The sequence below is a fragment of the Balaenoptera musculus genome, chromosome 12 (genome assembly GCF_009873245.2).
Source record: "Balaenoptera musculus isolate JJ_BM4_2016_0621 chromosome 12, mBalMus1.pri.v3, whole genome shotgun sequence".
NCBI lineage: Eukaryota > Metazoa > Chordata > Mammalia > Artiodactyla > Balaenopteridae > Balaenoptera > Balaenoptera musculus.
Window position 1 is genome coordinate 42,800,650 of NC_045796.1, and position 14,392 is coordinate 42,815,041.

A 14,392-nucleotide genomic window follows, 5' to 3' on the forward strand; every position below is an offset into this window, starting at 1 on the left:
AGCTTGGCTGCGGGGAAATGACGTCGCCACCCCGCGCGCTCCGCGGGCCGCGCACCCTGGTAACGGCGGCTCAGCGGCTCCCGCGCCCTCTTCCAGGTCCCCGCCTCCCCCCGCAGCAGCCCGCCCAGTCTCCTCCTCCCTCCGCAACCCCCTAGGCGGCTGTCCCGCTGGGTGTCGGGTGGGAGCGGGACCTGCGGGGCCACGCCGCCCACGTCTTCCCCGCCAGGCGCGAGCCGAAGAGCGGGCGAGAGCGGATCGGGCCCCGGGCCGCCGCCGCCGCCGCCGCCGCCCCCCGGGCATCTGCCCCGCGCCGGTGTCGCCCGCGGCTTCGGGCCGGCGGGGCCGCCCCTTCCCTGGACGGCGGTGACTCGGGGTTTGCGGGCGGGGGGGCGCGGGCGGCCGCAACTGGCGGGCGCCGGGTGTCGGGTCCGGAAGCGGCCGCCCCGGCTCCTGCGTCCCCGTCGCCGCTGCTCGGCGGGCCGCCCCCCGAGCGCGGGCACCGGTGCCCCGGCCGGGGTCTGCCGGGAAGATGGCGACCCCGGGCATGAGCTGGCAGCAGCACTATTACGGCGGCTCGGCGGCCGGGGCGGCCAAATTCGCGCCCTCGCCGGCCGCCGCGCAGCAGGCGGGGCACTGCATGGACTACAGCCAGGACTTGCACCTGAAAATGAGCAAGAAAATCGCCCAGCTCACCAAGGTAAGGGAGCGGCTGCGGGGTGGGCACTGCGGAGACGAGACCCCGTGCGGGCCGCGCGGGGCCCACCTGCCCGGTTGGGAGGCTGCGCGCCCTGCGCCCGGGGCGAGTTGAAAGGGGGCTGTTTTGGGGAAGCAACAGCCAGAGACTTACCTCTTGGAACCGTTCAAACTTCGGTGCAACGCCGGTGACGTTAATTTAAACTAAATTAAACCCGACAGCAAAGCTGGGTTTATGGGACTTGCCCCCCGCTACCCTTTTGGGGTAAGCCAGCACAGAACAAATTAGGATCTACTTCTTTTACGGCACAATAATAAATCACTTTAGTTTTGCTCTCGTGCATCTGCCAAGGCTCCACGAGGCTTTACTGTAACTGTATAAAGTACAGTACCGTATTTACCCAACATGATCCGGAGTCTTCGAATTCATCAGTATCTTTCATTGGTTACGTAGTTAAGGGGAGAATAAATCCTGCTGAGCGATGTAGGAGGATAAAACATACCTAGCGTGCCATTTTCAGGATTTAATGAGTCATTCCTTATACTGACAAAATGTCAAACAAGGCTTTTTAGATGAATCATGTGTCTGCATTTAGTTAAATGCTTCAGTGTATCAGAAGATAATTTTCAAGGGGCAAATACGCCCGCAGATTTGGCCAATTGTAGTTTAGAATCGTCTGTGGATGGTGAGCTTTTTTTTCTGCTTAAGGAAATGTTGGTAATGAGAATCAGTTGGTATCTGTGGATCAGGAGCAACTTAGATCAATTACATTGCTCTCTTTAGAGCTCAGGCGCAATCTTTCAATACCCATTACGTGAGAAGAAGTGATTCGTGGTTTCTGAAAGCTAGTAGAAGTGATAGACCTTAGTTTAGCGTTTAAGTGGAGTCGGCTAACCACTTGTTAGGGGTGTTGGTATGTGAAGAGAGGCTGGCATTGTGGGGTTTGCTACTAGATAACCTCTGAAGTCTGACTCTTTCAACTCCAAGCAATTTTGCTTGTTGGTGTTTGGTTTTTGTTTCATGTCAGCACCATCTCAGAGGTTGCTACCTGACCAGTTTTTACTGTTTTCTCTTTTGACTTGAGGGTCCCCAAATTCAGAGAAGGGAAGGCCCAAGAAGGAACAGTAGTATACCATCAGAGCATTTACACATTTGGGAGCATTTACACATTTTGGGAGCCAGGCTTTCTGAAATCATGTTTGGTCTTTAGAATACTGATGTCCAGAATGAAGCACATGTATATTTATTTATTCTGATTTTCTCTTATAGTGTGTCCAAAACATCCATTATTTTTGTTTTACGTTGTAACCCTCTAGGGCCCTGCTGTAAGTCATAGAAACACTCAGTAAGCTGGTAGTGGAACTGTGTACAGTTTAACAAATGAAGTTTCTTTTCTCTCCAGCAAACTACTCTTCTTTTTACTTATACTTTTTCAATTTCCTGTTCTTTAAAAAAAAAAAAAAAAAAACAGCACAATTGTGAAATGTTGGAGTACTACTACAAGTTGCGATCACTTTCTTTACACTACCCGCCTCAAACCTAACAAAGCAGGAGGCTGCCCTCTTGCCAGTGCTCTCATCACGGCTTGAGTGCTATGTCTAATCTTTCCTGAGTATTACTGGACTCTGATTTAGTGTTTATAGTTACAGTCTCTAAACACTCACGCCACCCTCTCTGCTAAGTACCTCAGACATTTAATCTCACACTAGAGTTTCTCAGCCTCGACACTGCTGACATTTTAGACTGAATAATTCCTTGTTGGGAGTGGGCAGGGCTGCCCTGTGCACTGTAGGACGTTTAGCACCATCTACTTGTAGTCCCCACATGCACACACAGTAGTGACAATACACACGTCTCCAGGCCAATTCATGTTGCCAAATGTTCCCCGGGGAGGGATGGGCAGGTGGAGAACCACTGATTAACACTGAAATATCCCACCCCATCTCTTGCCTCTGTTACTAAGATAATGCAGGAGAATGGAACAATCTGATAATAGGGCTCTGTTTCAGCCAACACCCTTCAGTTTCTGAAACATACAATAAGACCTGCTTGCTTTAGGTACCAACTTGGAAACTGTCAGTTTTATAGTCACATATACTTATTGTAAATACCATAAGAATGATATCATGAGTAATATATTGACTGATAGAAATTTTACTGCTATCTGCTTTATTGAGTTTTCACTCATGAAGAGTTTATTAATAAATTCACACCAGTAGAGGTTTGTTAATAGAACTATGTTTGGAACTTGGCAATAGCTTGTATTTCAAAATTAGACATTATAGAGGTAACCATTAAAATAAGATTTTATTTCTTTTGGAAGTGAGTCAACAGAACTCACCTCTTCAGTGTTATTGTTAGCATGGCTTGGGAAGCTGACACACTGTCTTGAGTTAAAACTCCTGCTCTACCATTTACTAGTAGTATGACCTTGGGCAAGTCATTAACCTCTGAGCCTCAATTTCCTAATCTTTTTTTTTTATATAAATTTGTTTATTTTATTTATTTTTGGCTGCGTTGGGTCTTCATTGCTGTGCGCAGGCTTCCTCCAGTTGTGGCGAGCAGGGGCTACTACCTTCGTTGTGGTGCACGGGCTTCTCATTGAGGTGGCTTCTCTTGTTGCAGAGCACAGGCTCTAGGCGCGCGGGCTTCAGTAGTTGTGGCTCGCGGGCTCTAGAGCACAGGCTCAGTAGTTGTGGCGCACGGGCTTAGTTGCGCCGCGGCATGTGGGATCTTCCCGGACCAGGACTGGAATCCATGTCCCCTGCATCTGCAGGCGGATTCTTAACCACTGTGCCGCCAGAGGAGCCCTCCTAATCTTTTAAAGAAAGATGATGATACTATAACTCTCTAAGATAGTAGGCTCTTAATTCAGGCTGTCACTGAAAAGACATATATGCCAACAAAGTATTAGTAAAATACTGGATAATATACTTTTAAAATGCTACTTTCTTTTTAAAATAAACCATCCTGCATTAATAACATTATGTGATACTGTATTTCTTTGTGGGTTTTCTGCTAAAATCTTTAAAAATGTATATACTGATAGTAATTTCTCTTGTATTTGAATATCAGGGTTTAAAATTTTCACAGTTGCTCTCTGTTTTTATAGTACAGTATTAAAAATACAATATGCACATTTCCGAGATTTGGCTGACAATGAAAGGAGAAGGATGAAAGTAATCTACATTATAACTTTACACATACTGACATATTTTAAACTAACTAAAAAGCAGTCTCAGCTGCAGGCATATTTGTTCAGGTTCTGTTTTCTAAGAACCTAACCTAGCAGCCATCGCATGGAAAGGACACAGCTGTTCTTTAAGCATCTTTTATGTAAGGGGTGCTTTGTTAAGTGTTAGAGATACAGCAGGGAGCAAGACAGTCTTTGCGTTTTAAAGTGAGTTTGTTAGGGACTTCCCTGATGGCGCAGTGGATAAGACTCTGCCCTTCCAATACAGGGGGCCCAGGTTCGATCCCTGGTCAGGGAACTAGAGACCACATGCATGCCACAACTAAGACCCGGCACAACCAAATAAATAAAGTGAGTCTATCATACTTTGTTGCTCATGTCAAATTTTAAGAATTACTATTAGATTCCTGAGTTATGTTGTGGCAGATTTCTGGAATTGTTAATGACTGAGCCATCTCAAGATAGAGAAGCTGGATGGGTAGTTATGTTTTATAAGATGATATTTGTGTACTTCTCTGCTCTCCACTGTGTTGACTTTTTAGTGCATTTGATTGAGAAGCAGGACTTATGGGATGAAATTATAAAACAGCTTTATTTTTGTCATTCACTGTTCCTTTCAATTTACGCTGTGAGGCTGGCACATTCCCTGCCCATGGATAAACTTGACTTTCCTGGTTGCTTTTAGATACTGCAAATTGTCCTTCAGTAATTAAGTCACAAAAGTCTCAATTTGATTATTAAAATGTCTAGTACTAACAAATAAAAACCCCAAACCAAACCTGAGTTAAAGATGAAGCTTCTCCCCCATGCCCAGTTCCTAGCTCTGCCCATTGCAAGGGGGAAGCCAATAATCGGGGACTGTTTTTGTTTCTTCTGACTGGGCTTTTCTACTGCTCCTTCTTTGTCTTGTCAGTGCGAGTTTCTGACTTCTCCCAAGCTGGACAAGGAAGAAGGGAAGAGAGGAAAGAAGAGCGGCAACTAGCTAACTAACACTCGATTAGTGCCTGGTGATCTAGCTTCGGTGCTGCTGTAGACTTGGCAGATGTTTCAAGTTCTTTCTTTCACCTGTGGATCCTCCACCTCCCACCTCAATTGCCCACCTCACATTGCTTGACAGTGAGAATGCATCTGTAATTCTGGCTGGGTTTTTGTCTTCCTCAGCTTCTTGGATCTGGCAGGACCTCATGTTCATTTTGCTGAGGTCTGTTCAAGCTTCAGGTGACCCTCTTGGCTGGACCCAGATGCCATCACCCCAGCTCTCTCTGTCTCTCTCGTTGGACCCACATTGGTCCATATGGAGCACTCATTCTTTGTCCAGACAAACTCTGGAAGTGGTCCCAATGAAGCTGTCTCTCTTCTGCTCTCACATGCCTCTTCATCTAGCTTCTTATCCTTTGGAATTTCCAGGGGTGAATCAAGTGCCAGTTCAGTGTGTTCTTCAGAGTGCTCGAGACACATATCAGGCTCTTCAAGTGGTCCCATCAAAGCCTTCTCCTCTAGGCTTTAGGTGAGAGGCAGGCATCCATCCCCTCCCTCCCCGCTGGAAGGCAAGAGCACTTGTTCCTGTAGCTCTCCCCGAGGAACTCTTCTCCAGAACCTCGCTCTGTGTTCTCCTTGAAGCTTCTCTCACTAGTGTTGAGGGTAGGAGGTAACACATCTCAACACTTTGGACTGCCTCCTTTGGAAATTTTGAGAATGTTCTGGCACCTGCTTTGGAATGTCAGTTGTCTTTGGTTCTCAGTAGAAACTTCCCTTTTAACATCCTGTCATGTTAGCTGCCCATCCAACACTGTTTTAGTTGATTGCACTTTTGATATAGTTTAGTCCAGTTATCACTTACGGACGTAACTAGTATAAGGTTGGGTATAAGGTTGCAAAGAGCAGGAACAGTTGCTTTGCGTTCTCTGTGTTTAGCATCAAACCCTTCTTGAAAGTCTTCCTTTAATACCCAACTTATGCGTCTCCTCCCAAGAACTGCCCTGACCAACCTGGGCCTTTTTGGGTTTACCTTACTCTGAATTACTGTAACATTTATTGTCTGTACTTCTTATTTGATACTTAATAATACACATTTGCACACTGTTTATTGTGTTTATAAATATACTTTGTTTCTCTAATTTGGCTGTAAGTTCCTCAGCTGTAGGGACTATATATTTCATGTAACCTTAATATGAATGTTTTGCACATAGTGTTATAAAAGCTTAATAAATATTTATTGAAGATAATGATGTACCACGTAATTTTGTTATATAGTAGACAAAGTCAGTAAATATTTTTGAGGGGTTGTATCTGCTGCTCTTCTGGATTAATGCTAGATCATTTCAGCTGAGTTAAATTACTCGTAAATATTTAAATATTTGGCTTCCCCTTAAACTGCTTCAAAAAGCTATATATTATTTTATTATTTTTGATGCAAAAATAAAAACATAAAGCACTTTGTCTAAAATATAAGTATTATTTATCATTTCAAAAGGAAGGTAATTGATATACCAGATTCTTAGCAAATATGGAAAAATAGTCTTTTGATCAGTCATTTAATACTAACTCTGCTTTTACTCTATTCAAAACCTGAATGTGTTTATATGATACCAAAACCAGTGAAATTTTCAAACAATTCTGTTTTCTCTCTGTTAACTTCAACTGATTTCTCACTAGTTGGTTTGTTTGAATTACCTAAATACTGTTTCATAATAATATTTCGTTTTGGTTATGACTTGGATTGTTTCAGCTTGGCATATGCCAAACGTAGCATCTTTTTTTCCCTCCTTTGTTACATTGCAGCTTTGACATTCTATTATGCAGCAGCTTAGGTGTAATCTTTTAGTCATAGCTGAGTGGTTTGAATTAATTTCCTGTATTTTACTAATGGGCACAAATGCATGATATGCTATTAATCAATTGTCTAAAAACTTATAAATCGACTGCCTTTAGAGTTAAAAGGTTTAGAGCTGGAAGAAACCATAGATTCTTACCGGCCTAACCCTCTCATTTTACAGGTATGGAAGTTGAGGGTGTAAAGTCATTTGAAGACTATATAGCTTGTCACTGGCAGATCTCGGATTCGAACCCAGGTCTCTGGAATGGTCTAGGAGAGGGGCAGCCATACTAGCAGGTCTCTTTTTGCTGTGTATGCCTTCCTTCTAACTCATATTACCCACTCAGCTCCTAAGAGGCCATGGAGTTGTTTTTCCCCATGTTGGAACTATATTTTGCTTACCATTTGAATCACAGACCTGATGAGAGTGAAACCCACATGCCTCTCCCATACACTGCACAATTTCTGGATATGTGGGTTGTACAGTTTGTGACTGTGGCTTTGGTAGATTTGTAATAGCTATTTCTTTTATATTCTCAGATAAATGTCATAATATTTTCATGTTTTTATTAACAGCTTCAGTCATTCCAGACTTTAAAAATTCTTTAATTAGGTTGATTTAAATACTGTCATACTTGGTGTCAAAGTTACTACTATGTGGTTATTTTAATTGTTTTTCTTTTGACTTCTTGCTTTCTTAATTGGATTGTTGCTTAGGTCCCATTTCTGAGGGCAGTACATTGGAAGTTTTCCAGTTTTTCTCCCCCCGACCCCTCTCTGTCTTCTTTGTTTATGAAAATCTTGTGCTGTCTTCTAATTGTCAACCTCTTAAAAAGTAGTATGAAGGATAAGGGCTCAGCAAAATTTGATTGAAACAATTTGTTTAATTTTAATTAATAAGTAAATTTCTATGCTTTCTTAAAATTATGAGTATTTCTGAAATTTTCATATCTTAAATTTGAGATGAGAATGGAGTAACCTGGGCCTGTAAAGCCAGTTAACTTCCAAATGACAATAGGAGGTAGTGGGGGTGGGGTGAGGAGTGGTAAAGTACTGTTATTCTGCCCTTTCAATTTATGTTATGAGATTAAAAACCTCTTTTATCTGTGAGTAAATAAACTTGAATATTATGCCATGAAAATGGGATTGATGTGAATAATAGAAATTCTTAATGCCATACTTGTTTTTTCATCGGAGAAAGTTTCTATCCTTCAGGCTACTTTTGAATGAAAACAACAGTGAGTCTATTGGAATTGGTGTCCCCCAGCCCTTTTGGGAGACAAACACCTGAGGAGAGATGGGAGAAAATTGCTAACTGAATTCAGGGTTTTTTTTTTGTTTTTGTTTTTTTTAAAATAAAAACAGTTTTATAAATATGTGGGGAAAATACTACTTTCAGGTGTGCTCTGAGCCATAAAGTTTTTTTTTTTTTTTTTTTTACTTTAACTTCATAACTTAATGGTCCTTTAAAATATTTTGGAAAATAGTCTCTTACTGTCAATCAATTAAGATATAGAAATGAATTTTGGAAACACCAGTCTTTGCAGGTTGAGGATCACCAGTTATAGTCAGTTAAGTTTGGTATACTTAACATTTGAGACCAGAGCAAATATTTTAGAAAATAAACCTTTTATTTTTAGCTTTCTATTAAACTACAGCAGAGAGTACTGTCATTTGTAGGCCTCAAACTTATTTCATTAATGATTACATCTTTCTTTCCTACCAAAACTTTAACAAGAATGTATAAAAAGTAGTGAAGTTGAATATGTGAAAAATTTTTGTCCTATATCTTTTTTTTTTTTTTTTAAATTTTATTTATTTATTTATGGCTGTGTTGGGTCTTCGTTTCTGTGTGAGGGCTTTCTCTAGTTGTGGCAAGCGGGGGCCACTCTTCATCGCGGTGCGCGGGCCTCTCACTATCGCGGCCTCTCTTGTTGCGGAGCACAGGCTCCAGACGCGCAGGCTCAGTAATTGTGGCTCACGGGCCTAGTTGCTCCGCGACATGTGGGATCTTCCCAGACCAGGGCTCGAACCCGTGTCCCCTGCATTGGCAGGCAGATTCTCAACCACTGCGCCACCAGGGAAGCCCCTGTCCTATATCTTTTATTACTGTCATTTTGAGATATAAAGGGAGGCTGCGACTACCAAAGGACCTATAGTGGATGGGAAAACAAGACTTAATGATTAACCATAATACTTGGGATTTGGATAATAGACTCAGCTATGCGGTAACACCTTATTTATTATAAGGGAGATAGTATTTTAATGACTTTTCAAAATTACTAATCTGTATTTCTTTACATGTACATCTCTTTTGAGGTTTAAGAAGGTTTGAAAATAAAATGTTGCTTCATAAAGTACATTACTAATATTTAAATTATCAATAAAATCGCTAATTTTAGTAAAATATAAAGATAAATCCCTATTCAAAATTGTTGGAGAATGAATTATTTTAGTTAACTAGAAGTTAACCATAGGAATTAATGATTTTCTGCCTTCCAAAATAATATACTTACATTCAAGTCATACCATTCATAAATTATGTAGAGCCCTTTATCACTTCCAGATCCTTGTTGATAATCAGTATATTTACAGATTAGGCCAGAACTATACTAATCCTTCGCCAAATACTGAAACTTTATTTCTGAATAAATTGTTACTTTCATTTTTTATTTGCCGTGTCTCTCTTCCTTATAAAATGAAGTGCGGAGTTTGGATAGTTACATACTCTAGATATTGGGCTTTCTGGTTGGAAAGATTTTGTTTATTCTGCTAAATGTGTGTCTGAGTGTTCACAAGTATTTGCATTTTTCATCCTGTTTCTCCTTAAGCACAGTCTTAACAGAATCTCATTTCTTTCAGAAAACATTTCGTAACCAAAACACTAAATAGTATTCTATTCATTTTTTTTTCTTTTTAAAATTTTTATTGGAGTATAGTTGATTTACAATGTTGTGTTAGTTTCAGGTGTGGTGTACAGCAAAGTGAATCTGTTACATATATATCTCCACTCCTTTTTAGATTCTTTTCCTTTATAGGCCATTACAGAGTATCAAGTAGAGTTCCCTGTGCTATTCAGTAGGTTCTTATTAGTTATCAATTTTATATATAGTACTATGTATATGTCAATCCCAGTCTCCCAATTTATCCCTCCTCCACCCTTGCCCCCTGTCTATTCTTAGATCTTTTGCCTAGTGAAGCACTATGTAAGCAAAGTACAAATAAGTTTGAGAGGAAGTTGTGTATTCGTGTGTGTTTAATATAATGGTCTACTTAGAGCAACAAGAGAAGATATACTTAAATATGACTAAAATAGAGCATGTAGATCTAAAAGGTTGGTAAACTTTTGTTGACTGTCTAGTCCTTGAAAGATACTGTGCTGGACACTATTAATTAATACTATCAATATATAGTACTGTTTTTAGCCTATATATTTTTCTCATTTTTTTCTATAGATTTTTTTTTTTACAGCAGGTTCTTATTAGTCATCAACTTTATACACATCAGTGTATACGTGTCAATCCCAATCGCCCAATTCATCACACCACCATCCCCACCCCACCGCGGCTTTTCCCCCTTGGTGTCCATACGTATTTTCTCTATTTTTGTGTCTCAATTTCTGCTCTGCAAACTGGTTCATCTGTACCATTTTTCTAGGTTCCACATATGTGAGTTAATATACGATATTTGTTTTTCTTTTTCTGATTTATGTCACTCTGTATGACAATCTCTAGATCCATCCACGTCTCAACAAATGACCCAATTTCGTTCCTTTTTATGGCTGAGTAATAGTCCATTGTATATATGTACCACATCTTCTTTATCCATTCGTCTGTCAATGGGCATTTAGGTTGCTTCCATGACCTGACTATTGTAAATAGTGCTGCAATGAACATTAGGGTGCATGTGTCTTTTTGAATTATGGTTTTCTCTGGTTATATGCCCAGTAGTGGGATTGCTGGATCATATGGTAATTCTATTTTTAGGTTTTTAAGGAACCTCCATACTGTTCTCCATAGTGGCTGTATCAATTTATATTCCCACCAACAGTGCAAGAGGGTTCCCTTTTCTCCACACCCTCTCCAGCATTTGTTGTTTGTAGATTTTCTGATGATGCCCATTTTAACTGGTGTGAGGTGATACCTCATTGTAGTTTTGGTTTGCATTTGTCTAATAATTAGTGATGTTGAGCAGCTTTTCATGTGCTTCTTGGCCATCTGTATGTCTTCTTTGGAGAAATGTCTGTTTAGGTCTCCTGCCCCTTTTTGGATTGGGTTGTTTGTTTTTTTAATATTGAGCTGCATGAGCTGTTTATATATTTTGGAGATTAATCCTTTGTCCGTTGATTCGTTTGCAAATATTTTCTCCCATTCTGAGGGTTATCTTTTCGTCTTGTTTATGGTTTCCTTTGCTATGCAAAAGCTTTGAAGTTTCATTAGGTCCCATTTGTTTATTTTTGTTTTTATTTCCATTACTCTAGGAGGTGGATCATAAAAGATCTTGCTGTGATTTATGTCAAAGAGTGTTCTTCCTATGTTTTCCTCTAAGATTTTTATAGTGCCCGGTCTTACATTTAGGTCTCGAATCCATTTTGAGTTTATTTTTGTGTATGGTGTTAGGGAGTGTTCTAATTTCATTCTTTTACATGTAGCTGTCCAGTTTTCCCAGCACCATATACTGAAGAGACTGTCTTTTCTCCATTGTATATCCTTGCCTCCGTTGTCATAGATTAGTTGACCATATGTGCGTGGGTTTATCTCTGGGCTTTCTGTCTTGTTCCATTGATCTATATTTCTGTTTTTGTGCCAGTACCATATTGTCTTGATGACTGTAGCTTTGTAGTATAGTCTGAAGTCAGGGAGTCTGATTCCTCCAGCTCCGCTTTTTTCCCTCAAGACTGCTTTGGCTATTCGGGGTCTTTTGTGTCTCCATACAAATTTTAAGATTTTTTGTTCTAGTTCTGTAAAAAATGCCATTGGTAATTTGATAGGGATTGCACTGAATCTGTACTTTGCTTTGGGTAGTATAGTCATTTTCACAATATTGATTCTTCCAATCTATGAACATGGTATATCTCTCCACCTGTTGGTATCATCTTTAATTTCTTTCATCAGTGTCTTATAGTTTTCTGCATACAGGTCTTTTGTCTCCCTAGGTAGGTTTATTCCTAGGTATTTTATTCTTTTTGTTGCAATGGTAAATGGGAGTGTTTCCTTAATTTCTCTTTCAGATTTTTCATCATTAGTGTATAGGAATGCAAGAGATTTCTGTGCATTAATTTTGTATCCTGCAACTTTACCAATTTCATTGATTAGCTCTAGTAGTTTTCTGGTGGCATTTTTAGGATTCTCTATGTATAGTATCATGTCATCTGCAAACAGTGACAGTTTTACTTCTTCTTTTCCAATTTGTATTCCTTTTATTTTTCTTCTCTGATTGCCATGGCTAGGACTTCCAAAACTATGTTGAATAATAGTGTTGAGAGTGGACATCCTTGTCTTGTTCCTGATCTTAGAGGAAATGCTTTCAGTTTTTCACCATTGAGAATGATGTTTGCTGTGGGTTTGTCATATATGGTCTTTATTATGTTGAGGTAGGTTCCCTCTATGCCCACTTTCTGGAGAGTTTTTATCATAAATGGGTGTTGAATTTTCTCAAAAGCTTTTTCTGCATCGATTGAGATGATCGTGTGGCTTTTATTCTTCGATTTGTTAATATGATGTATCATATTGATTGATTTGCGTATATTGAGGAATCCTTGCATCCCTGGGATAAATCCCACTTGATCGTGGTGTATGATCCTTTTAATGTGTTGTTGGATTCTGTTTGCTAGTATTTTGTTGAGGATTTTTGCATTTATATTCATCAGTGATATTGGTCTGTAATTTTCTTTTTTTGTAGTGTCTTTGTCTGGTTTTGGTATTAGGGTGATGGTGGCCTCATAGAATGAGTTTGGGAGTGTTCCTTCCTCTGCAATTTTTGGAAGAGTTTGAGAAGGATGGGTGTTAGCTCTTCTCTAAATGTTTGATAGAATTCACCTGTGAAGCCATCTGGTCCTGGACTTCTGTTTGTTGGAAGATTTTTAATCACAGTTTCAATTTCGTTACTTGTGATTGGTCTGTTCATATTTTCTGCTTCTTCCTGGTTCAGTCTTGGAAGGTTATACCTTTCTAAGAATTTGTCCATTTCTTCCAGGTTGTCCATTTTATTGGCATAGAGTTGCTTGTAGTAGTCTCTTAGGATGCTTTGTATTTCTGTGGTGTCTGTTGTAACTTCTCCTTTTTCATTTCTAATTTTATTGATTTGAGTCCTCTCCCTCTTTTGCTTGATGAGTCTGGCTAATGGTTTATCAATTTTGTTTATCTTCTCAAAGAACCAGGTTTTAGTTTTATTCATCTTTGCTATTGTTTTCTTTGTTTCTATTTCATTTATTTCTGCTCTGATCTTTATGATTTCTTTCCTTCTGCTAACTTTGGGTTTTGTTTGTTCTTCTTTCTCTAGTTCCTTTAGGTGTAAGGTTAGGTTGTTTATTTGGGATTTTTCTTGTTTCTTGAGGTAGGCTTGTAGAGCTATAAACTTCCCTCTTAGAACTGCTTTTGCTGCATCCCATAGGTTTTGGATCATCGTGTTTTCATTGTTATTTGTCTCTAGGTGTTTTTTGCTTTCCTCTTTGATTTCTTCAGTGATCTCTTGGTTATTTAGTAACATATTGTTTAGCCTCCATGTGTTTGTGTTTTTTACGTTTTTTTCCCCTGTAATTCATTTCTAATTTCATAGTGTTGTGGTCAGAAAAGATGCTTGATATGACTTCAATTTTCTTAAATTTACTTAGGCTTGATTTGTGACCCAAGATGTGATCTGTCCTGGAGAATGTTCCATGTGCACTTGAGAAGAAAGTGTAATCTGCTGTTTTTTGGATGGAATGTCCTATAAATATCAATTAAATCTATCTGGTCTATTGTGTCATTTAAAGCTTGTGTTTCCTTATTAATTTTCTGTTTGGATGATCTGTCCATTGGTGTAAATGAGGTGTTAAAGTCCCCCACTATTATTGTGTTACTGTCAATTTCCTCTTTAATAGCTGTTAGCAGTTGCCTTATGTATTGAGGTGCTCCTATGTTGGGTGCATATATATTTGTAATTGTTATATCTTCTTCTTGGATTGATCCCTTGATCATTATGTAGTGTCCTTCTTGTCTCTTGTATCATTCTTTATTTTAAAGTCTATTTTATCTGGTATGAGTATAGCTATTCCAGCTTTCTTTTGATTTCCATTTGCGTGGAATATCTTTTTCCATCCCCTCACTTTCCGTCTGTATGTGTCCCTAGGTCTGAAGTGGGTCTCTTGTAGACAGCATGTATATGGGTCTTGTTTTTGTATCCATTCAGCAAGCCTGTGTCTTTTGGTTGGAGCATTTAATCCATTCACGTTTAAGGTAATTATCGATATGTATGTTCCTATGACCATTTTCTTAATTGTTTTGGGTTTGTTTTTGTAGGTCCTTTTCTTCTCTTGTGTTTCCCACTTAGAGAAGTTCCTTTAGCATTTGTTGTAGAGCTGGTTTGGTGGTGCTGAATTCTCTTAGCGTTTGCTTGTCTGTAAAGCTTTTGATTTCTCCATTGAGTCTGAATGAGATCCTTGCTGGGTAGAGTAATCTCGGTTGTAGGTTCTTCCCTTTCATCACTTTAA

The 14,392-nt window shown here is 39.7% G+C and overlaps 1 protein-coding gene across 1 annotated transcript in view; it reads left to right on the plus strand.

Annotated features, from left to right (window-relative positions):
• Nucleotides 1–442: 442 nt before the first annotated feature.
• FAM184A (family with sequence similarity 184 member A) overlaps nucleotides 443–14,392 on the plus strand; it is a 119,056-nt gene continuing 105,106 nt past the window's right edge. Inside the window, 1 exon segment of the mRNA XM_036872002.1 lies at nucleotides 443–697. Within this exon segment, the coding sequence (XP_036727897.1) occupies nucleotides 530–697 (168 nt within the window). The 5' untranslated portion in view covers nucleotides 443–529.